The sequence below is a fragment of the Candoia aspera genome, chromosome 1 (assembly GCF_035149785.1).
Source record: "Candoia aspera isolate rCanAsp1 chromosome 1, rCanAsp1.hap2, whole genome shotgun sequence".
Taxonomy (NCBI): Eukaryota; Metazoa; Chordata; class Lepidosauria; order Squamata; family Boidae; genus Candoia; species Candoia aspera.
The window spans coordinates 205,000,441-205,025,294 of record NC_086153.1 but is presented as its reverse complement, the minus strand read 5'-3'; the positions used below and the strand labels follow the sequence as shown (position 1 = coordinate 205,025,294).

Below are 24,854 nucleotides of genomic sequence, written 5' to 3'. Positions count from 1 at the left end.
AAAATTTAGGGATGCATGCCAGCTCTGGGATAGGAAGGGACTGTGGCAAAGCAGCTTGTAGATTTGGACTGTATTTTTGGACCTATCATGTCCTCTGAATTTGAAACTTCCAATGTTTTGGTTTGCAGAAACCAAACTTTCTAACTAAAGTTTGTGGTGGGATACAAAGTCCAATTAGTGTAAACCCAAAATGACAGCTACATCAGATTTGTGTGACTGGGAAAACCACCTCAAACTCCCACAGTAGAAGGGGAAATGATAGCTCATCAGACTATGTTGTATTGTGCAAATAGACTGAGAGGAAAAGAACTGTGATTTAATGAGCTATTTATTACCCCAAACAGAACAAATTTAAAAGGCACATACATAACTTCCTTTTTTATGATAATTATATTCAGCTGTTTATGTTCTCTCCTCAGGCTTTCATCTTGAAGTTGTATCATCATGAGAGAATCAGAAGAAGTGTCCAGGATTACCTTGGACAATGAATGGAAGAGCATGAGAAAACAAAAAGAATGTGGCATATAAAAAGGATTAAATACCTGGAGGTATTAGTTGCCATACATCTGTAAAATGGGAGTCAATTTCTCAAAATACAAATTAGCTTAGACAGTCAGCAAGCTTGAAGTTATGCTATGGAACTAGGAATAAACATTTGGGTCCCTTTGTTGCCAGTGACAGAAAATTGATGGATTATGATTTTCCCAAGTTGGAAATACTTGTTTTTACCTATTTAGGATATCCTTATGACTACATAAGGAATAACACATTTCATAACTGCCTTTGTTCAGAATGGGCAATTGACTTGTCAACAACAGCGACAAAAATGGTCGACATTATGGACTGAGACAGAGCCTTCCAATGCATTTTGTACATCGTGGGAATTACTGTGCTGTATGGCCACCTCCTGAAGGCCATGATGATTTCTAGAATAAGGATATCATCTTCCTGTTGATATCTTTGAAGAATCATAAGCTTAATCAGAAAAATGAATGGAAGCAAGGAATGTGACAGTGGGGACAAGGATGGAGGGCTGCCAGCAGTACAAGTCCCAGTTGGTTGGCAACGGAGGGTGGATCAAAATGGAGTCCTGTATATTAGGTAAGTATACAGTTATTGGCTGAAAATGCCTTCACCAGAGTTTTGTGGAATTAGAGTTGCTGAATTGGCAGGAAAATAATAGACTCTTACACTCTTAAACAATAATCTCTACTATCCTGGAAAAGAAATGATAAAACAAAAGGTCTAAAATTAATTCTGTCCACAGCCTGTTTAGCTCACTTTTTAAAGAAGCCTATGTATTATGAAGAACTAATTCAGTTTTTTTTAATGCAGACAAACCTGTACAAAAATAGTTTCTACAACTTATAAATACAGATTAAACCCACAAGTTGCTGATGGAACATATGTAATAACTTTGTGGAATATAAAAGTTCAAAGAAACAACACTGATACTTTCTTGTAAAAATATTAAATGCAGAAAGAGGTTATAAGAGAGGCATTCAAAAAGCTCCACATCTAATTATTAACTATTTTATAACTAACTGAGGCTGACCTTGTGGGGAATAAATTTGATTCATTCAGTGACATGAAAAACAAAGCTCCCTGTTTTAAAAAAATGTTAATGTATCATTTAAAAGTCATGTACATATTTTCTCATAGGTTTAAATGTCTGAATTTTTACAACTATTATTGTCTGCCATGAATGTGCTTAAGAAACAAATAGGGCACGTATTTATATACAAGCCAAATGATATGTTGTGAATCACTTTGAATACAACACTGTGAAAAACTGACATAACAAATAAAAGTGGCTAACAAGTCATATACATCAATGTGTGGACCGTGAATGTCCTCACTGTAACAGTTTTCCTATCCATTAAGTTAAGAAACATTTTAACACTCACATTTAAAGTATCATATAATTCTGCTTAGTTTTGGCTCTATGCAAAAAAAAGTTCCCATCCTTCAAATTGGATAGTCTGTTGCATCTGTAAATGGATACGTTTTACATTCTGGAATGTCATGAACTGTATGTCCAAAGAAAAACATTCAACACATCTGTAGAGTGATAAATTTAACATGGCCATTTGTCCTGATCCAGCACACAGTTGGAACAGTGTATGCCTTCCACAAACATTATATAAAGATGTTATACTCAAAATTCATAATATTGAAAATAAATTGAAAAAAACATTGAGAGTAGAATTCAAGTTTCTTTCTTGTTCTAATTTGGCCAGTTTCTTTACATGCAGAGTGATCAGGAGCAATTGCTTCCTTCCTTGTGTCCATGAGGGAAGGGACTATCTTTCTCCATGTGGTACCTGGGCAGAGAGGTTTATTCTTGCACATGCACAAAAGGAGAAGAGATTGAGCCCTGAGTTTAGACCTCATTCAGCTGGCCTGTGGAAACCTCCTCACTTCCACATGGTTGCTATATCTTGATGCAACAAGCTAAGTGGCCCACAAGTTCCCAAAACTGTTGGCTGAGAAATGCAGGAAGAAAAGGCCTGGGATTTAAACTCAGGAATGTAGACCTGTGTTCATGTTTTGATTTCTGCATACCACCATGGTCAGTCTTCTGTGTTTATATGGCTTTATTCTTCTCTGCAGTGAAGAGATTAATCTTGCTGAGTCCTATCTATGAACCATCTGCTGAATAAGCCAATTTCTAAATACCTTGTTAAAAGTCTAGAAAACTGAGATTTACAACCATGCCTATGCAAACCTAGAGAATGTTATCAGGATAGTGAGCTATATGTTTCAGGAAGGGGAAAGTATTTAAAATTTTAAATAAAAGAAGTTTCAGTAAAAACAAAACCCTATAAATAATGGGTTTATGTTTCCAAAATCAGACTTGGATCCATCTTAATCATTATGGAAACCAAATATAATTTTCTTTTCTTGTTCATAAACAGACATGCTATTTATAAGATTCTTTTTAAAAAGCCAAAAAGAGGAATATTGGTATTCATAAGTTGAAGTTTATTACAACATACAATAAACCCAGCAGATTTTAACATAAGGACTTTATCAGAAGTCTTTATTAGGTTGTATGAAAAATGACCTAATAAAATAACCTTGTAGAATCCATTAAAATACTGAATGCTAAGCTGAACCAAAATATTCAAGTAGACTTTTTTATACTTTTGATTTATTTATTCAGTATGAACATTAATTTCATTATTTTTATTGCAAGACTTTTTTATTTAGCATTCTGTCTTAATTCATTATGCATCTTTTCATGGTGCTTCTGAAGAAGAGTTAGTGCTAATCTAGATATAACAATCAAAATTTATTTTAGAGGAATTATCCTAAATGAGTCTTAGCCTTGCACATTCCTTGTCTGTGCTTTACAAAACTAGTTTGTTTCCACCTATTTTTCCACTGAAGTATAATCTAAAATCTAAATTTAAAGTATTCTAAAATGGAAATGATAACTTCTAATCTTGCAGTTACATCAGAAAGGAGAGGAGTTGAGCAGAAACTCAAGTTTCACTGCAGTTACCCTTGTATTAACTTTAGTTAAATATTACATGCAGAGAAACTTTGTGGGTTGATTTGGGTTTAATTGCTTTGGCTTTATTCCCAAATTTTATTCCTAATAAAGGTGTGGTTTATTGAGCCAAGATTACTAGGCCCAAATCAGTCCAGACTCTGCATGAAACATTAAACTATGACAGCAGGATAACTACAATCTCGTATGATTCTATGACTTTTCATTTCTCACACAGTGGGAACTTTCAACCATAGGTGCCTGATATATGTATATGTATATGTGAGAGGATTATCATACATTTACAGTTTCCCAGCTTGAAATACTACAGAAAACTGTGGATTAAAGAAAGTAAAATTGAAACATCTCAGTGAGCATGCTGTCTGAGGAATGTGTAGTAACATATGGGCCTACCACTTGTTTGCTATTTAGTAAACTGTTTATTAATTTAGAATTATATGTCTAAATCAGTTAACAGTATTGAAATTAATAGTATATCACTAAACAGAGTACATTCTATTTAAAAATTGTGTTTTACTTTGCCTGTTAAATACGATTTAGTGACACAACTAAATGATGTGTGGTAATGCTGATTTGCTGAAAGTACTATTCTCCTTGTTCTAGAGTTTAAATTAAAAATGGAAGAGAACTAGGATCTGATTGTTGAACCAGCTTATAGTAAAATTTACTATACTCTTGATTATTATTAGTAAAATTTAATAGTCAGGCTTCTTTTTGGCTCTTCATGCCGCTGCTGCTGCTTCTGTCTTTCTTCTTGTACCTTTTCAAGAACTGTGTTAAATAAATAGAACTAATTAGAGATAGAATTGTAATTAGAAATAAACAGCACATGTGTTCCCTCCAAATTCTTATATAAATATATCTCAATTGAAGCATTTCTATGTCATTTTATAATGTGGTTTGCAATAACAAACCCATACACAAAGTATATATATATATATATATATTGCAAGTTATGCACAAAAATGCATTATATAAGGCAAAATTGTTTACTAAAAGTGCAGAGTAGGAAAATTACATATAAAAATGCACATATCAGGAAAAAGTAGTATAAGATGTACATGAAAGATCTGAGTAGGGTTGTTTTTTTACTACATAAACCCACAAACTAACATAGTTGAGAAAATAAGAAATTGGAGAAAAGTAAAGTCTCTAGTTGTAATACTTATTAATACTATATTTGATTGTGATGAATATGAATGTTATCACTGTCAAAACAAAGTTAATGCCTAGTTTGAAACTATAAGTTAAAAGACCTTACAGTTTAAACAAGAGATTGCAAATAGGCATTGGCTGATGTGACAAAAAAATTTTTTAAAGAGAGACAAATTAAATGGAAATAATGAGTAAACTGTCAATATTCTCATTAAAAGAGGAAGATAATCGGATAGCTGTGAGAAGCAGTGTGCCAACAGAAGTAGCCTTAGAACCCAATTTTTTAAAAAGGGAAAAATGGCAATCTGATATGGTACAAAAAAAGAAAACACTAGCCTCCTGCACATAAGCCATGTAGCCATTCTTAAGAAATAAAAACAGTGGGTAGCTGTACCCAATATATATTTATAGAATATATACCAATACTTTATAGAATATCTGCCAATCTGTGCCCCCCATCCCCCACCCCGAAGGATAAAGTCTTTTTAGGATGGAAGAGATGCTGGGTTTCTGGCCAGGGGTGTTTATGACTAGACTTTATTAACTTGTGAGTCCTACATTGGAGCAGTTTTCTGAGAGTGCCTGCAACACACTGTCATCATTCCAAATATGTCAACAAGCCCAACATGTTTGCGTATTCTTTTATTACAAGGGTAATATCCAACAATCTTGAAAATTGTGATTGAAGTATTTGGTTCATTATCCCCACTCATTTCCTGAAATGGAAGAAAGAAGAAAATAAGATATTTCACCCAGACTTACAGTAATTATGACATTCTGTCCTACCCACGTTTTAAAAAGAAAAGGGAGAGAAAGTTAGCGGCAAGAATGTGTTTAAGGTTAGTTGTTAACATAACCAAATAAAGATTTTTTTTTTCTATTTGTTATGAAGTTGGTGTCTTCATATTGTCATATACTATGTTACAGAAATCTGGAAAAAAATGAATCAAAATTAATACAGTAACATGAAAATAAATCATATCTCCTGAATCATGTTGCATGCTACCTAATGTCATTTTCAGCTATTGTTTCATTTTGCATTTTATGGCTATTAAATTAGCTGAATTGTATGGTGTAATCCTACAACTTAAACTTTGTAATTTATATGCTGGTGCCTTAACCTAGTTTTCTATTCTTTATTTTTTTTAATGTTACCACTTTCAAAAATATCTAACATTACAATTTTTTATTATATTTCTGAGCACACATAGTTAGGGACAGAGATATAGGTAGTCTTTGTTTAGCGACCACAATTGGGACCAGCAACTCAGTTGTTAAACGAAGTGGTCGCTAAGTGAAATTGCAGCTGTGCTTATGATCTTACTTCAGCTTTCCTTTGCTTTACAGACCTGTGAAGGTCATAAATTAGTCACAGGATTAGTCACAGAGTTACTTTTTCATCACCATTGTAACTGCGGACAGTTGCTAAATGAAGCATTCGCTAAATGAGGACTACCTGCAGAGATATATATTCTGCCTCTTGTGGCCTGATTGACATCATATTGCCAAGATTGTCTGTCTGAAACTATTTCTTTGCGTTCTTATAAGCTGCTGCTTGTGTCATCAATGAGAGTATCTAACCATCTTGTCTTCTGCTAGCCTCTTTTTGATTTTTCTGAGGCATCAGAGTCTTTTCCAGTGGTTCTTGCCTTTGTGTTATGTGTCCAAAATATTTGTGCTTTAGCTTCATTATTAGTACTTCCAGTGAACAATCAGGTTTTATTTCATCAAGTACTGAATTATTTATTCTTCTTGTAATCCAAGGGATTCTGAACAATTTTATTCAGCACCACAATTCAAAGACATCTATTTTTCTTCCTTCAGTCTTTTAGATGGTCCAGCTTTCATAAGCATATGTTACAACTAGGAAAATGATGGCCTTAATTATATGTGCCTTCCTTGTCAGTGTGCTGTCTCTGCACTTCAGTATTTTGTCTAGATCTGTCATCTCCCAAGCCTCTTTATTTCATGCTACAATCATCATCCCTGTGAGTTTTTGATGCTAAGAAAATAAAGTCTGTTAGCTTTTCAACTTTTTCTCTACCTATTTGCATTGACCTATTTTGGCACTGCCAGTTGACATAATCTGAATGGTGTTTTTTTAATATCAAACAGCAGACCAGCTTTTGCACTCTGTTCTTTCACCTTCAACAAGAGATGCCTTAAGTCTTCCATACTTCCTGCCATCAAAGTGGTATCATCAGCATATCTGAGGTAGTTGATGTTTCTCCCAGCAACTTTAATTATAATTTCTATTCGAGTCCAACATTTCTCATGATATGTTCTGCATATAAGTTAAATAAGTGAGGTGACAGTATACAACTTTGACACAGTCCTTTTCCTATTATGAACCATTGAGTAGTTGCTCCATAATCCTTTTGTTTGTTTGTTTCTGGGTCATCATGTTTTTCAGTAGGCAGATGAGGTGACTTGGCATACCCATACTAAGGGCTATACACGATTTGTGATGGTCTACACAGTCAAGCAAAAACAGACATATTTTTGGAATTCTCTAGCCTTTTCCATTATCCATCGCTTATTAACAATGTGATATCTGGTGCCTCTGCCTCTTTTGAATCCAGCTTGTACATCTGTTGGCTTTCATTCCATGTGTTGCTGAAGTTTGGATTGCAAAATCTTGAGAATTATCTTACTGGCATGTGAGATAAGTTCAATCATACAGATATAAATATTTATATTATGGTATGTTACGTTATATAAAATAATATGCATTGAATTTATTCCAAAGAATCCTTTTTGAGTAGCGTACAATACTGTTACTGTATGTCTTGGTTTTAATAGATAGAATCTAACTTTATGGCAACAACTGCATAATCTGCAGTAGAGGCTAAGCAATAAATCTAGTACCCACAGATTGAAAACCTGACTCTATTTTTGCTATGTCCATCATTTATAGAACTTCTCTGTCAAGTGTATCTAGAACTTTGCACAAGTATAAAATCTATTACATTTTTAGCAGAAGATTTGGACAATTGCTGGCTGATCAATGTGTCAAGCTATCTGAAACTTAGTTTCCTTGGGGCACATGGTGATGGCATGGTCAGAATAGCAGCTAAATAATCAGCTTCAGTAATTCTTCAGATTCATTCGTCTTATACAGCAACAACTGATCTGTAATTAGTTTGCTGTATCAGATATGAAGCAGTGCATAATTTTCTTCAACAGGACATTAGGGAGGAATGATGCCAAATAGCATAATGGAGTGAAGAATGGAGTTTCACAAAAACATGAAATAATCCTTAAAAATATATGAAAATTACTCCTAAAAGTTCCAATTTTTAAACAATTAAAAGCAGATTCATTTTGTATTTTTCAAGGAAGCTGTATTTATTTGAATAACTATATTTATATAATTTCTACTACTGGGTTTTGTTAGAGTATTACAAGAAGTGTTCCCTAAATTAGGCAACATCCCATTCCAATAATAATTCATCATGTTAGCTCTTCAAAATGGTAAATATCGAAGTAGTTAATAATCAGGATTTACCAACTCATCTTGGTAAAAGCTGAATTATTTTAATGAAGATAAAAACCTGCAAAGTCACAATGACAATATAAGACAGGGATACTCAAAAATTGTGGTGCCATGACCACAAAATTTCAAATATGATTGTCCTTTCTCATCATCTTCATACCACAAATTCAAGAATATGCTCTAATTAATTTAACTAAAATGAAATTGAAATTCCTGAGAAAGCAGTGGTTTTGGAATGTAGCATTGACTGCACTCCAGGCTTGGCTTCCCACTTCCTTGCAAAGAAGAAAAAGTGTGTGTTTTAAGCTTAGTTCTAAAAATTTAATTGCCAGTCTTCACAATCCAAAATGAACCAGCTAGGTAACATTCCTATCATTTTGTGCTGTACTTTGAGCATCTGTATATTATCAGATGAACTGTTTTCTGAGACTAGGGCTGGAAAGGGAAGGTAAAGAATTTCCTGATACACTTTTAGACTTCAGTGCCCTTGAAGCTCCAGGATGCCATAGGGGACAAAATCCTTCGTATTTCATAAGATGATGGAAGGGCAAGGTGTCAGCAATCACAGAATTTGCCTGGGTACAAAAAGCAGACAGAATTTGGAGACTTCTGCACAACAGAAGAACAGGAGATGGGAGCCTCTATTGTTCCATTTCCAATTAAGCAGCAGCTTGCTTGGAGGTACTCTGCATACAGTATATGCCTAAGAAAACTGCAACTGTTTGAAGAGGCCAAATAGATCAAATGGAACATGCTCCTGACATTTTTCTATTTATTGTTCGCTTTATGCTGACTTTATCCAGTAGCTATATGCAACCTGTTGCTACATAAAATCTAAGCAAAAGCATTCCAAACATCATTTCTCTTATAGATTACATTCCTCTCCAAATTTCATTTCATTTTTTAGCAGGTCTATACCTCTGAAAAATGTGTGTGCTATACTGAAGGGCTCTTGCAATAGGTTAGTAATGTTGATTAAAAACAATTATGTAATATAGGAGCTTGAAACTGTCATATAATGTGTGTGTGTGTGTGAGTGTGTGTGTGCGTGCGTGCATGTGTGTGTGTGTGTGTGAGAGAGAGAGAGAGAGAGAGAGAGATTTTAGGTTCTCCCAATATGAAATATGCAGCTATTTTTCTGTCCTGAAATAACTGCACAATAGTTCCACAATACTTCTGTACATTAAATTTCTTTATTTTATTAGATTTGGAGGCCACCCAATTCCCAAACAACTCTGGGCCACTTACATCCAAGGACAAGAAACAATGAAATAGAAAATAAGATTTGGAAAAAAACAAAAAATACACAAAACCTGTCAAAATAGTCATCAGTGGCTTAGCAACCACCCCTGATTTATATTATATATATATATACATATATGCACGCGTGCTCACACATTATTTATTTATTTATTAAATAGAGAGCCAGTTTGGCCTAGTGGATAAGGCAACGGGCTAGAAACCAGGAGGCTGAGAGTTCTAGTCCCGCCTGAGGCATGAAAGCTGGCTGGGTGACCTTGGGCCAGTCCCTCTCTCTCAGCCCAGCTCACCTCACAGGGTTGCTATTGTGGGGAAAATAGGAGGAGGAAGGAGTATGAGGTATGTTCGCTGCCTTCAGTTATTTATAAAAATAATAAAGGGATAAAAAAATAAATAAAAATAAAAATATGTATAACATATGCATACTGTATTCATTATAAGTTAACAGATAAGGTAGCTACAGTATCCAGAAGAACTGAAATGTCAAGCTTTGAACGCTTGTTGCAAAATGAAGGTCAGAGAAAAATATGTTAAAAATACTGTTCTAAATGGAAATCATATTTATCTTAACTTCTAGATAAAGTATATTGCTTGTTATTGTTTTCTAATCTGCTGTTTGAATAAAGTGTTTCTAACACTAATTGATATACATTTGTTACATTTGTTATTCTTTCAGTCCTAGTGGGTCTTTATTGTCCTGTTTGGAGCAGGTTAAAACATACCTGTTGACTGATGGAACATGCAAGTGTGGCTTAGAATGTCCTCTCATCCTTCCTAAGGTAAAATCAGATGTTTGAATATGCTAAATGAAAAACTAACATACCTTGAAATGTATTGGACTTTAAGTACTATCATCTCCCTATGTATTATAAGAAGACGTTATCCTTCCTGGCTGAGGATGATAGATGTTGAAGATGTCATCATGAGGAAGTCTTGTTTAGAACATTTCAAAGTTTAATCATTCAGTGAATGCAACTTTAAAAGACATCAATTTGAAACTAAAGAATGGGTACCTGTATTATGTAGTGTCAAGGAAATAAGTATTATGCTAACCAAGCTACCTTCTTTTATTTTCTCCTTGATTTTAAGATGCAATTTATTTCCATGTTTCATAATGGAGCTTGAAGGAAGAATTATCAGCTATGTTGTCCTAATGAATTAGAGTATATCTTTTAAAATCTGAATAGATATACTTAAAGAGAGAAAATTTAGGGATTGATTCGTCCCTGGGGGAGTTGGGGGTGTTGACGACCGACAGGAAGCTCTGGCGTGGGCTGGTCCATGAAGTCACGAAGAGTCGGAAGCGACTAAACGAATAAACAACAACATGCAGATAAATTAAATAAAATTTAAAGACTGAAATGCTTTGGAAATTGAACGAAAACCTATTCAGGAGGATAAGGAATAGGAGGAAGGGCATGGGATATCTTAAAAAAAATAACATAGCGTGATTGGCCAGTTAGAATTCTATATAGATGCACTCCATGCAGCAACATTTGTGACAGATTTTTTTTTTTTAGTAACAAGGACCTACAGTATAGCAATTCCCATGTTCCTTAAAAAATAAATAGCTGTACTCTTTTCCACATTTAGAAATATGGTTTGCAAGAAACACTAGATAAAGGAGAAATGTGTTGATGATCCAAAATAGAAGAACCAAACCCTGTACTAAGACATAATTTTCAAGCTACAACTTTAACAGTGAATCAGCAAGATTTTGTGGCCCTGCAGTTGCCATAATCTTCTGGATCAGAAGAGGGCAACATTTCCCTAACTGGGAATACACTTGTTTTTCCTCCCTGTTCCATAGGCCAGAGCGGGCAGCCCTTCTAGGTTTTCCTTGTTCCCCCCACCCAGGTTTTTGTTTTTGGGTTGGTTGGGTTTTTTGGAGGGCAGAAGAATTATTGCAATGCTTTAAGCCTGTCCTAACAGTCAGGAACCACGCTGAGACAAGGAATAGGTCTCTAGTGTTTTATTACTGCTACATTAGACAGAAAATCCTAACAAACTGAAGAAGCGTGAGAAAACCCATACAGATAAACCCCAAAAGTCAAGGCGGGTCTGTTCTGTGTCTCTTTGAATGGCTGCTCAACTCCTCACTACTACACATGCGTTTTCCCCCCTGGATAGGGGCCCCCTCCTGCTCACCATCAGTACTCATGACAAAGCCAATCTTCTCCAAACTGGATAACTTCCAGACGTAAGAACTTAAATTTTCAAAATTCTCAACAGCCAAACTGAGAAGGGAATTCTGAGAATTGATGTTCCCATATCTGGAGTGCTCAACTATTCTAAGGCTTTAAAATATTGAAATAATCCTTAAAACAGTAGAACATCATACCACAGATTTGCCAGGACTAGGTCAAGCGGGTCTCTAAGGTCTAGAATAAAGGATTCATGAGCCATATACCAGCTACAAGTGCCCTCCCTTACTCTAGAAGGGCAGCTCTTAAAAAAAAAAGTCCCTTAGCATATTTTATCTGATGGACCAGTTTTTAAAAATATTAAAGGAAGTTTCTGGAGCTGTTGTATCTGTGATCTTAATTAGGAATATTATGTAACAGTATGATTCCAACATTATTTTAAGGTATTTAATTTTGATCCTGGAGTTGCTGTAACACAAAGAACAGCTGAAGATGTCAAAGCAGATGAAGATGTCACTAAGCTATGCATCCATAAACGGAAAATTATTGCTGTGGCTACACTTCATAAAAGCATGGAAGCGCCGCATCCCTCATTGGTTCTAACTAGTCCTAGTGGTGGAACAAGTGAGTTCTGTTTCTCATTAATAGGGAACAAGGAAATTCAGTACTGATATGCATGTCTTTATAAGTAATGATAAAAATTAAAAATCTGTAAAGATAGTTATCGATACCAAAATACAGATTGCTTCTTTTTATATATGTATGTCCATGTATTTATAAGATCCAGGAGGCAATCAAACCTTTGAGCCATGTGAGTCTCTTGTTTTAATCCATTTGTTTTAAATTTCCTTCCACTTGAAGGTGGAATTCAAAATATTACGCTTACCAGCTTTATGTGCAGAGGATCTCTGGTTCACTCTCTAGGATTTCAGTTATAGATAGCTATTCTAGATAATACTTTTTTTGTAAGGTGCATAAAAATATTTTTTCGTTTTTGCTAGTATGAGCATGAATTAGATAAACAGGGTCCGCATCAGTAAAAATGTTTAGATTGGTAAATCGGTGCAACAGTCCCATATCTTAGCAAAACACTACAATTCTTGGCATTTACTATGCCTGGGAAGTAGCTATGCTATCTGTGTTCTATGAATATCTGTCGCTTTGCTGATACCTGCACTGGGCATTTGATGTCAAGTGGCTTAAAGCAAGTATTTTAACTTCTCACACCCAAGAAAAGTCACTATCAGTGAAAGTTGAAGAGGAGCTGATACAAGAAAAAAGACGCTGATCTTCCACTTGGTGGATCTACTGTACAGCCTTCTTAACTTTCATCTAATAAAAGTTATTTAGAGGAATGTTGGAGGATGGAAGCAAATGTCAAGGTTGCCATTGTGCAACCCCAGAAAAAGATGGAACTGTTTTAAAGAGGTGCAGGCAGGTGCTACATTTGTACCCTGGCATCCAAAGTATCTTTGTAGTGTCTGAAGCATGCACAGGGCTAATAAATCAAACCAATCTTTATTACAGTCATATACCAACATAAAACACAGGGAAGGAATATTGTCAATAATAGATGGCATAGGAGCATGAAAAGTTATATAAAATATGTAAAATATATGAGGTTGAGCATAAATATGATAAACTAAGAGTTCATAAGCTGCTAGGCTATAAAATGCTCTGTGGTGGCAAACTATAGGCACACTGAGACTAAATTATAAGTTTGGGTGCTAAGTATGACCTTGAAGTTATCCAACAAATGTTGAGTGCAGCTGCACAGAACCTGGCAGGACAATGTGTTGTGCCAGGGTTAATGTCTAAAAGCAGCAAGGTAATATAAAATTGTCCCATGTGCCCTGAATACTTATCTAGGAAAGGTAGGAAGTTGGTGTGAATACCTCTGCATTACAAATGCTGTTGTTTCTACAAACCCAGAGTCACAAGGGCATTGCCATTGCCATTCTGAGAAAGGAGTCTTCTTGTATCATTCCTCAAGCATAGCTGAATGGAGAGAGCATCACTGCATCAAAGTAAAGACCTTTCTGTGTTTTGGAACTTCCAGCTATGACAAGTATGCCATAGGGGTGGATAAAGAAGTTTGGGGGCCTAAGTCAAACTGTTGTGCCCTGTTTGATGAAAGCTTTGGCCTAATCATAACCCATGCCAAGTAGAAGAGATGAACAAAAGGTCAAGGGCAAGATAAGTCACAACTCATTTCCAAATGAATTGGAAATCATTTCTATGTATAGGGGAGAAAGTCCAAGGAGGAAGAGAAATAGTCAAAGCCAATAGCAAAGTATGGCCATCCACATTCCAGCCTCCACTTTCATGAGGCCTGCCTTCAGTTGCAGGGTGGTACTGGAGACACATTTAGGGACTTAAAGGTCTATTTGTAAGAACTTTGATTGTACAAGCTCCAGTGAGGCAAAACTGAAAAAGGGACCCAACTGAGCATCATGGAGAACATGTGCCACTCTAGTAGTTATGGACTACATCCAATTTTATATTTGCTTCCCTCCCCTTGCATATCTCTTAAGAACAACTGTAAGATGAATAGAGAATACTGTTATGTCATTAGATAGACAACTGAGTACAATCTTAAATATTCATAGTATGTGAAGGAAATCAATTTTTGGTGCTGGTGGAATCCAATAGGGAACAAATTTTGAGTAGTTATCTCGCACCTGAACAGTATTTTGCTTAGACTAAAAGTCATATGAGTGGTTTCATATATAAAAGTAGACCTACAGGTCGTATTGTGATATTTTTAATTTTGTTTTTTTATATTGGATAGAGGGGAGTTATTTGATGTTTCTAACTGAATTGCACAATTAACTGTGGTTAGGCTCAGACATCTAATTAATCGATAGTATTACTTAGTTCCTACAACACTGAACATTCCAGCTGTGTACCGTAGATAGCGTAGCAGTGCTACGGAGATCAAGCAACAGTTTTTTCAGTTTGTGGTTTGCTGCACTGGCATAGGGTAACTTTCCCTGAATTGGGCACCATCAGAATTTATGGGCTTTAATCCCAGGATGGCCATTGCTGAGAACTTTGAGAATTGAAAACCACACATTTAGACAGGTCTAAAGATGAGAAAGGCTGGCATAGGGAGTAAAATATACAGTATAGGGATGTCTATCAGAATTCCTGGTTAAAGTAGTTTAATTTTATTATGTGTTTCATTTAGTTGTAAAATAGTAATTCTTATGTATTTTAAATCAGGTGTAAGTCCAATAGTACCTTCACGAGCAGCAACTCCAAGATCAGTGAGGAATAAATCACATGAAGGAATTACTAATTCTGTGATGCCAGAATGTAAAACTCCTTTCAAACTGATGATGGGAGCCTCAAATGCCATGGGTAGGTTATATGTGCAAGAGATGACTGCAAGCCAACAAGAACTTCATTCTGTCTATCCTAGACAGAGATTGGGCAATAATGAACATGGGCAGAAGTCGCCATATCGTGGCAGTCATGGAGGAATGCCCAGTCCAGCTTCATCAGGATCACAAATATATGGAGATGGTTCAATCTCACCTAGGACAGATCCACTTGGAAGTCCAGATATTTTCACAAGGAATAATTCCAATTTTCATGGAGCACCCAATTCTAGTCCTGTTCACATGAACAGAACCCCTCTCTCCCCACCCTCAGTAATGTTACATGGTTCTCCTGTGCAGTCATCTTGTGCAATGGCTGGAAGAACTAATATACCTCTTTCTCCAACTCTGACCACCAAAAGTCCGGTAATGAAAAAAACCATGTGTAATTTTTCAGCTAATATGGAAATGTCACGAGCAGTGTTTCACCACAAACCACCTCAAGGCCCGCCGCCACTACCACTACCACCACCACCTTCTTCATGTACACTTCAGAAAAAGCCATTAACATCAGAGAAGGATCCACTTGGCATTCTTGACCCCATTCCTAGCAAGCCCATGAATCAAAATCCTGTTATAATTAATCCAAGTACTTACCATTCAAATGTCCACTCTCAGGTACCTGTGATGAATGTAAGCATGCCTCCAGCTGTTGTTCCTTTACCAAGTAATCTCCCTTTGCCAACTGTAAAACCTGGTCACACAAACCATGGAAGCCACATGCAAAGAATTCAGCACTCTGCTTCAACTTCTCTCTCACCCTCACCAGTAACATCACCAGTTCATATGATGGGATCTGGAATTGGAAGAATTGAGGCTTCACCCCAAAGATCACGCTCTTCTTCCACATCATCAGATCATGGAAATTTCATGATACCAGTAGGACCACAGTCATCTTGTACTAATATTAAAGTTCCCCCTCGATCACCAAGATCAACAATAGGATCTCCTAGACCATCTATGCCATCAAGCCCTTCTATGAAGATAGATGGATTCCACCAATATAAGGACATTCCTAACTCATTGATTGCTGGAATGAGTAATGTATTAAATCCTTTGGGTAATGCAGCTTTTCCACCTGCATCTACTGGAAGTGGGTCCATGAAAAGTCAACCTGGCTTGCTGGGAATGCCTTTAAATCAGATCTTGAATCAGCACAATGCTGCCTCTTTTCCAGCTAGTAGTTTACTCTCAGCAGCAGCCAAAGCACAGCTAGCAAATCAAAATAAACTTGCTGGTAACAATAATAATAGCAGTAGCAATTCTGGAATAGTTGCCAGCAGTAGCAGCAGTGATGGACATAGCACTTTAAACACCATGTTTCCACCTACTGCCAATATGGTTCTACCAACTAATGAAGGGCAGAGTGGTCGAGCAGCACTACGAGATAAACTTATGTCTCAACAAAAAGATCCTTTGAGGAAAAGGAAACCCCCAACCACTACAGTGTTGAGTTTGCTTAGGCAGTCTCAGTTGGACAGCTCTGGAGTTCCAAAATCTGGACCTGATTTGATAAGAAAGCAGAACCAAGGTTCATTTCCCATTACGTCTATGTCTCAGTTACTTCAGTCCATGAGCTGTCAAAGTTCTCATATGAGCAGCAATAGTACTTCTAGTTGTGGGAGCTCAAATACTGTTTTGCCTTGCTCTGCTAACCAACTACATTTTACAGACACTACTATGACCTCTAGCACTCTTCAGAATTCACTGGCACAGGATTTACCTTTAAGAGGGGAAAGTATGCACTGCCCGAATTCAAACACTAATTTTGGCCATTGCACTAGTCCTGGCCCAAATAACCATCTTGCAGGCTTAATAAATCAGATGCAGTCTACTGGAAATTGTGGGGTGCTCAGTCAGTCTGGAATGACTTTGGGAAATTCATTACATCTGAACCCAGCTCAGCCACGAATCCAAGCACCTTCCACAAAAGTGATACCAAACAGCATTGTGAACAGTTGCAATCAGACAAGTCCTGAATCAGGTATGTGATCTTTTGAAAAGGTTTATCTGAAATTTTTTGGATTACGGTATTCATTGTCTTTTAATGTATTTCACTGGGCCTCTTTAATAAGGAAGCACTAACATTTCTTTGTCCCTTGAAGAAGAAAGCATTAGCATTAACGTAACTTGGACCTGGGATACAATTTAAGTACAAATCAGAATTGGAATTCTATCAGTGTAATTAGAGCTTTATAACAGAGTCTGTTTCCTTCTAAAAGTTTGTGTGCATTTATGAATATTGCTGTTTTTTGTGATCCGTATGCATTTTTTTCAAATAAATCCATACAGTTTGGAGCATGATGATATACCAAATATATTCAGAGACTAACAAAATGCATGTCAATTTGTATAAATGTAGATTTAAAAAGTAGCTGAGATATATAAGCAATAAATTTCAGTTGTTGTTCAGTTCTGCATAGTCACGTTAATTCTTACTCTTTTGCTTCCAGATAAGGCATGTTTATTAGGTATTTAGTTGCTAGCCATTGTAATGACAACTTAGTATCAGAGGAACAGGTGACTTCCTAAACAGTAATTTTTTCCTATGGATTTCTTGAGGTTTTGTCTTAAGCATAAAATACAAACATTCTCTGACTTACATAACCATTCTGTTTTATAAAGCTATGCATAAGCTGTTTTTTGGATAGGATAGATGTTCATCCTTGCAGCACACTACTTTACGCTGCATGTATAATGCAAATTTTTATGCACTTTGAAATTTTTAGATGAACAGTCAAGTTTATGTAAGTTAGGTTTTACATAGCCTTGGAAGTATCTGTATTATCTTTCTGTGGATCTTCTATTAATGTCAGCATAGCAGTTCAGAGGTGAGAGACAGAAAAAATGTACATAGGATATTGGTATTAATATTACTTTTTCAAACTCAGAATGTCTGCTTTATGCAGCCAATTTGCATTGGCATAACTATGAAGTCATCAAGAGTCAAGTTCAACTCAGGAGACTACTTTAGCATTTACATTACATGATAAAGTCTTCTTGATGCTGATTTTTGGAATCAAGCATTTATTGATTATATCAGTATTGATACTGCAATATTTTCAAAATAAATTTAATACATTTAAATAAATAAAAATATTGAAAACATCATGACTATATGAACTGTTAGCAATGGTCTGTTAACATGACTTAACATAATTTGCAATATTCATATAATGTGTTGTGGTTTAAAGTTATGTTTAAATACAGAAAGGTTAAACTCAAATCTGTTTTCATGTACAAATTTGTAGGTGATTACTTTTCAGTCTTATCAGCATTGCAGAATTATAATAAAGGTGGGATAAAAATTAAATAAATAAATTATGAAGATAAAATGGGATAGAACCATTTGCAGTGTCTTGAGCTTACGAAAGGAAGAGTGGTATATTAATGCAATTAAAATTTAAAAATTTTATACTGAAATAACTTACATGGGATTTTCAGAGATACACAGTCCTCATTATATTCTAGATGGATAAAACCACATGGTGGCAGTCTTGAGAGAAGAATTCATTTGCTCTGGGCTTTAACCCTCCCCTCTTATCTTTTCATACTCCTTTTTTATCATTAGTATTTAAATGTAATACTTCTGGTACAGAACTTTGTGTTTGTCCCCAAACAAGCAAATGTAATAAATACTTACTCTTAAGTACATTAACACAAAATATTTCTTGTGTATAGTTTCTTAGAACTGTATTAGATGTAATTAGTTATATACTCAATTTTTTTTAGGTATTAGGTAATTTTTTTTTCAAAAAAAAGTATTAGGTATCCTTTGCTATTGATCAAGAACCCCTGCTCAGTGTTGTCTTTTATTAGCTGGAGATAGCTCTGAGTCATCTGAGTAGTATAACTAAATCCATAGAACAGAAATAAATATGCTAGTATTCCCTAAATGTTGTGGATGATGAGTTTGATGACACCTGTCATTGGCTATGCTGTCTGGGAATTGTAGTCCAGTGTGTCTATGCTGTACTGTGTGCTACTAAATATGCTATCCTGTTGCCGTTTAAAAAGATACGGCACTTCAGGACGCTTTAGTACAATTATTTATTTATTTATCTGATTTGTCACCACCCATCTCCTCCCACCAGAGGGACTCTGGGCAGTTTACAACAAAATGGTCGATAAAACAACAAATAATTACAATATATAAAAATACTCTATATAAAATACAATTACAATAACTAATAAATATAGATAAAAATAAAGTCCAGATGGCTATGATCCAATTCAGTCCTTGCATTGGAGGAGCATTTTAGGGCACTAGCCATCCCCAGATAGGACTATTCCCCTCCCTGCCCCAAGCCAGGTGGCAGAGCTAGGTCTTCAAATTCCTCCGGAAGGCCAGGAACAATGGGGCTAACCTCACTTCTGGGGATAAGATGTTCCAGAGGGCAGGAGCTACCGCAGAGAAGGCCCACCTCCTGGACCCCACCAGATGGAATTCTCTTACCAACGGGGTCTGCAACATGCCCCCTCTGCATGATTGGGTGGGACAGGTTGACATAACGGGGACGAGGTGATCCCTCAGGTAGCCTGGCCCAATGCCACGTAGGGCTTTAAAGTTGATAACCAACACCTTGAATTGGACCTGGAAGCAAACTGGCACCCAATGCAGCTCACGTAGTAGAGGTGTTATGTGTGCCCTTCCAGGGGCACCAAAGATATCCTGCACGGCCGCATTCTGGACCAGCTGTAGCTTCCGGATAGTCTTCAAGGGTAGCCCCATGTAGAGCGCATTGCAGTAGTCAATATGGGAGATAACAAGGGCATGAGTGACGGTTTGAAGGGCCTCCCGATCCAGGAAAGGCCATAACTGGTGCACAACACGAAGCTGTGTAAAGGCTCTCCTGGCCACGGCTGCCACCTGCTCTTAGAGCAGGAGCCGTGAGTCCAGGAAGACCCCCAGATTATGTACTGGGTCTGTTTGGGGCAGTGCAACCCCATCCAGAACCAAAGATGACGAAGTCCCGGATATGGAAGAGCCCTTAAACCACAGCCACTCTGTCTTACCAGGGTTCAGCTGAAACCTGTTCCCCATCCAGCCCCCCACAGCCCCCAGGCATTGAGAGAGGGCGGTCACAGCATCACTTAACTCACCCAGGATGGAGATGTATAATCCCGAGATGATGGATGATCTCACCAGTGGTTTCATGTAGATGTTAAAAAGGAGCGGAGAGAGCACTAAACCCTGTGCATCCCACAAAGGAGGGGTCGAGGGTCGGATCTCTTGCTCCCTATCACCACCGATTGGGACTGGCCATGGAGGAAGGAGGTGAACCAGCACAAAACCACGCTGGCCACCCCCAACTCCCTGAGCCGCCCCAAAAGGATACCATAGTCGATGGTATTGAAAGCCACTGAGAGGTCAAGAAGAGCAAGGATGGATGCACTGCCACCATCCCGCTCCCACCAGAGATCATCCATAAGTGCAACCAATGCCCTTTCCGTCCCATATCCAGGCCTGAAACCTTACTGAAAGGAGTCTAGATAGTCTGTTTCATCCAGAACCCTCTGGAGCTGCAACACCATCACTTTCTCAACCACCTTCCCCAAAAGCTAAAATTGTGCAGTACAGTAGGGTCCAGCGATGGTTTCTTGAGGAGGGGGGCACCAACACCGCCTCCTCAAGAAATTAATTTTGGCTTGGATTTGTATCATTGTTCCTTGTAACTATGGCAAATTTTTGTTATAAGATTAATGTTCCTTCTTAGAATCCTAAATATAGCTGAACTCCTAAAGTGATTTTAATTAATATTTACTTTCCAATTTCAGGAAGGACAGGTCCACCATCATCTACAGCTGTAGCTGGTACCTGTCAACCTGGCATCACCAAGACAACTTCTGTTCTTCAAGATGGTGTCATTGTCACAACTGCAGCTGGAACTCCACTACATAGCCAACTCCCTCTTGGGAATGACTTTCCTTTTGTTGGTCATGAGCACACTCTGCATTTTCCACAGAACAGCTCTTCAAACAACAGTCTTCCACACTCTTTGAATCCTAACCTCTTTAGTTCGCTACCTATCTCTTTGCCAGTGAATCAGCAACACCTCCTAAACCAGAATCTATTAAATATACTTCAGCCTTCAACAGGAGAAGGCAAGTCTGAGGTCAACCTCAATCCTTTAGGTTTTCTCAACCCAAATGTAAATGCTGCTTTAGCTTTGCTCTCCAGTGAAGTGGATGGGCAGGTGCTGCAACCTGTTCATTTTCAGCTGCTAGCAGCTCTTCTTCAGAACCAAGCCCAAACATCTGCCATGTTCCCTTTAGCATCTTTCAATCTATCCATCTCAGATTTGTTACAACAACAGCAAAACAATTCTGTGCCCTCAATTACACAGATGACAGCCCCACTACCAGATCAATTGCTTAGCAGTCAGTCAGATACCAACAGAGCTGAGACCCTGTTAACCAACCCCCTGGGAAACTCTTTCCCAAGCTTTTCAAGCACAGGCACTGCTTCAAATCCCCTGCTCCTCCCAGCTGTCACTGGGGCCTCAGGATTCATGACCTTGAATCCCCAGCTGTTGGGAGGCGTTCTGAACTCTACATCGGGCAGCACTGCTAATCATCCAGAGGTTTCCATAGCAATCTCCTCCCAGGCTACCACTGGCACAGCCACTACATCATCAGCAGTGGCAGCACTGTCTGTCTCAACCCTTGGTGGGACAGCAGTGGTGTCAATGGCAGAAACATTGCTGAGCATATCTAATAATGCTGGGAATACATCTGGTCCAGCTAAACTCAACAATAACTCTGTGGTGCCACAGCTACTTAACCCTCTACTGGGGACAGGTCTACTTGGTAAGTTAAATATTTTCATAGATTTTAAAAAGGAAAAATGGTGGGGGGGGGCTTCTATTTTCTACTTTTTTAAGGAAAAAAAATTCCATTTCATTGCACTTTTTTTTCCTAAAAGGTTTATGCTGTGTTAATCTGTTTGACCATTCCAGTGAAAGACCACAAATAAAATTTAGAGCAAACGTTAAATAGCATTTTAAAACCTTTTCTTTAGAAAGTCTGATGTTATCTAAATTCAGTCGGCCAATTGGAATGGATTTTATATTTTTCAAAACTCATAATGCACAGTTGCTTCTTTGGGATGCAACATTTTATTTAAAATATCCAAGGCATCACAGGGTTAGTATGAGTAGCTGTGCAATGGATGAAAAAATTCCATGTCCATAGAATTTAAAATATGCCAATGTAGCTAATCCCTAAATTCCATTGCAGCAACATATAAAGCAGACCAGATTCAAGGTAATAGGCTATCTTTCATTTTACATTCATGCTATCGTGCTTTTTGGTTTTTCATTTTTATATAGCTTAGAAACTACCAGTTTCTAAATAAGCTGATTTTCTATTCAAATATTTAAGGCTGCAGTCCTATACACATTCAGTAGAATATATGTCTCAATAAACATTTAAGTATTATATTATAACTCTGGGAGAGTATTGTACTCATTCAATGAATTCAGGAACATGATTTCTGTATGAGGATTTTTACATCTTTTGGAAAACCATTCAGTAGAATACAACTATATAATGGATACTTTAATTGTATGAATTGGGCTAAAAATTTGCCAAATTCTTGAATTTCCTTTAGGAATATTCCTGAATATTTTGTGTCTGTGCATGTTGAGCTGATGGATTTCATAAATAATCCATAGGAAAAAAGTTAGATAAAAGCAGCATTTCTGTAAACACAGGTCCAACATACTAATAACTCATAATAAAAAAAAATGAATTAGTGTCAGCAAATATAAATACTAGACTATTTATGTTAACTATACTCTGCATAGTCTTGCATTCCACAATGACCAGTAATAAAGGGTTATGCTAGAACTTCCAAGTCCTGCCCCCTCAACCTTATATCCCTTGAAAAGCCAGTCCTATTTTGTAAAAGCTTTTGATCCAGCTCTTAAGAGTCTGCTTAAATATGTATGTGTGTGTGTGTGTATACAGTATATCTAACTAATGAACTATAACTTCTGGCTTTTGTAGGTTATTTTTCATGATTTTAGTAAATTCAAAGTTTTAAAATATGCAGATATAGATATACAGATATGATACAGGTATACAAATATAACAGATATAAAAGTTTGTTACAAAGAGAGGACTACAAGTTCGTATTCAATAAATTCTGGAACATGTTTTTTAACAAATATTGTGGAAGTTATTAGTAATTAAAGGAACATATTTCTTGATGAAATTGTGAATACGTTTCATAAAATTAGATAGCATTAAACATATTACACCCTGATAGAGTTCACAGAAAATGGTAAGGCAGAACGTTTAGCCATAATTTGTTGAACACGCTGTAGTGCCTACTTTGCACAAAACATTAAAGTACACTGGATGGATTCAAACATCACACTAAGCCAAAAATACAAATAAAACATGTTATGCTTAGCAAGCCTATATCTTACTATATATAAATTCATGGAAAGGAGAATCCAGAGTTAGAATTTATTGTAGGCAGACTTCAGGTGGTTCTAATAGTGCCCCCCCCCCAAACAAAAGATGTATTGTAACCACCAAAGTTCAGTGAAAAGCTGCAGGGAAAAATATTTCATTCTGTATCTTTGCTACTAAATGGTAAAACATGGCTTGGACAAAATATATGCTTATCCTAGGGAGAATTGCTGAATTAAATATTCATGTGTTTGGAATTGCAGGTGATGTGTCCTCGATAAACACTACTCTTAATAACCATCAGCTCACTCATCTACAGTCATTGTTCAGCAACAATCAAATGTTTCCATCCAATCAGCAACAGCAGCTTCTCCAAGGTTATCAGAATCTCCAAGGTTTCCAAGGACAGCCTTCCATTCCTGGGCCTCCTAACAACCCAAATCCTATGGCTTGTCTGTTCCAGAATTTTCAGGTAGAAGTTGGCTTATTTCTCAGGGATCCGTGAAAAAATGATACAAATGACTATTACGTTTTAATATTTACAGGGATTTTATCATAAAGCATTAGATTCCATTTTATCATGCCAATACTGTGCATCCACGGATGGTTCTAAAAATGTTCCACTATGAGCATGTTGGTTTCAGGCATTAAAGTGAAAACAATTGCATTATTTTCCAAAAGGGAAATGGAGAAATAAAATTGAATAGATGTTGGAAACTGGTGTATATTCCTTGAATTTCAGTGCTGAAGTTGTAAATGCATGTTTACAAAAATCTTGCTCACTGAGACAATGCTAACATTCCTCTGAGTGGAAAAATTAAGCTATCAATTGTACTGCACCATATAAAAGTTTTACACATACTTTATGTGTACTATTTTATTAAATTATTGCTGAATTCAAAACCTAGGAGAGAATTAATGTAGACAGTGACAAGAAAAGCTTTCTTCAGAACAATAAATAGAATACATTGTTTTACTAGTTTGCAATAATCATTGCCTTCGCTCTATTTTTATTCCCAGCATTTTATTCTATGCTGCTTTTTAATATATTTATTTCATTAGATAGGAATTCTGCATATATTTAAACTAGTCATTGTTTAATTATTAACAATTTATTTCTGCACTAAATACAGTGTACTGGGTTTAAGCTTTAAACCCTAACTATTTGGAATCATATTTTGGAAGGAACTCCTAAACTTCTTTGAGGATAATGGAAACCTGTGACTAGCCTCAAAAGCCATGCTCCCAACCTGCAGTTACAAAATTTGTATTAGCAGGTAATACAAGACCTTTTTGAACTGGGCCCTGCATTTTTTTAACTCTCCTTTTTTGATAACTAAAAGGCAATTTATAAATAATGTCAATGAATACATAAATAGATGTTTGACAGCAGAAGAGAGAAAGCTGCCATCTTGTTCTATTCTTTCTTTATCTCTCTTTCTCTACACACATATGAACACGCATGAGTTCATCTGACA

The 24,854-nt window shown here is 36.7% G+C and overlaps 1 protein-coding gene across 2 annotated transcripts in view; it reads left to right on the top strand.

Annotated features, from left to right (window-relative positions):
* MBD5 (methyl-CpG binding domain protein 5) overlaps positions 1-24,854 on the top strand; it is a 171,862-nt gene that overhangs the window by 118,901 nt on the left and 28,107 nt on the right. Inside the window, exons 3-8 of one of the 2 annotated variants that reach the window (XM_063318381.1) lie at positions 420-1,101; positions 10,105-10,207; positions 12,016-12,196; positions 14,798-16,939; positions 20,734-21,060; positions 23,640-23,848. In XM_063318381.1, the coding sequence (XP_063174451.1) occupies positions 989-1,101; positions 10,105-10,207; positions 12,016-12,196; positions 14,798-16,939; positions 20,734-21,060; positions 23,640-23,848 (3,075 nt within the window). In that variant the 5' untranslated portion in view covers positions 420-988. Of the gene's footprint in view, positions 1-419; positions 1,102-10,104; positions 10,208-12,015; positions 12,197-14,797; positions 16,940-20,733; positions 21,766-23,639; positions 23,849-24,854 lie in introns of both variants that reach the window. The other variant, XM_063318380.1, reaches the window with a different exon arrangement.